Here is a 433-nt window from a genome sequence, read left to right on the forward strand (position 1 = left end):
CGCCTAATGCACATAAGCATACACACAATGTCCATGTTTTAAACCATCAAGCAATCATGCTGGGCACAGTTATACAGAAGGGATTTCGGACGTTCCTGAAGAGGATTTTCAGCAATGCCAAATAATCTGAGCAGTATCCCCTTTGAAGTGTCCTCACATAGTGAATGAGAGGGTTAATCCGAGGATGGTCTACACAGGCACTGTACTCCCCGCTGCGTTTTGCCCTTCACCCCTCCAGTCCAAATAGGCAAAGTAGCTGCTAGCTCCATATAACAGAGTCACCACTATGGCAAAGAACTGCAAGAAAAGATGTATGATCTTACATATTGTACTCAAGTATTAAAAGGTTAATTCATTCTTGAAGCTACGAGAATACTTTTTGTGCGCAAAAAATGAAAAATAACGACTTTATTCAACAATTCGTCTCCTCCGC

General features: G+C 41.8%; 2 protein-coding genes across 3 annotated transcripts in view; one reads left to right on the forward strand and one right to left on the reverse strand.

The window, feature by feature from the left end:
• The window catches only part of LOC107576748 (ADP-ribosylation factor-like protein 2-binding protein), a 25,538-nt gene that overhangs the window by 4,590 nt on the left and 20,515 nt on the right, over positions 1-433 (forward strand). The window lies entirely within an intron of this gene.
• LOC107576747 (plasmolipin-like) overlaps positions 7-433 on the reverse strand; it is a 3,988-nt gene continuing 3,561 nt past the window's right edge. The window contains exon 4 of the mRNA XM_016262880.1: positions 7-297. Within this exon, the coding sequence (XP_016118366.1) occupies positions 190-297 (108 nt within the window). The 3' untranslated portion in view covers positions 7-189. The remainder of the gene's footprint in view (positions 298-433) is intronic.

The sequence above is a fragment of the Sinocyclocheilus grahami genome, unplaced genomic scaffold, assembly GCF_001515645.1.
Source record: "Sinocyclocheilus grahami isolate Dianchi unplaced genomic scaffold, SAMN03320097.WGS_v1.1 scaffold4274.1, whole genome shotgun sequence".
In the NCBI taxonomy this organism is placed as follows: domain Eukaryota; kingdom Metazoa; phylum Chordata; class Actinopteri; order Cypriniformes; family Cyprinidae; genus Sinocyclocheilus; species Sinocyclocheilus grahami.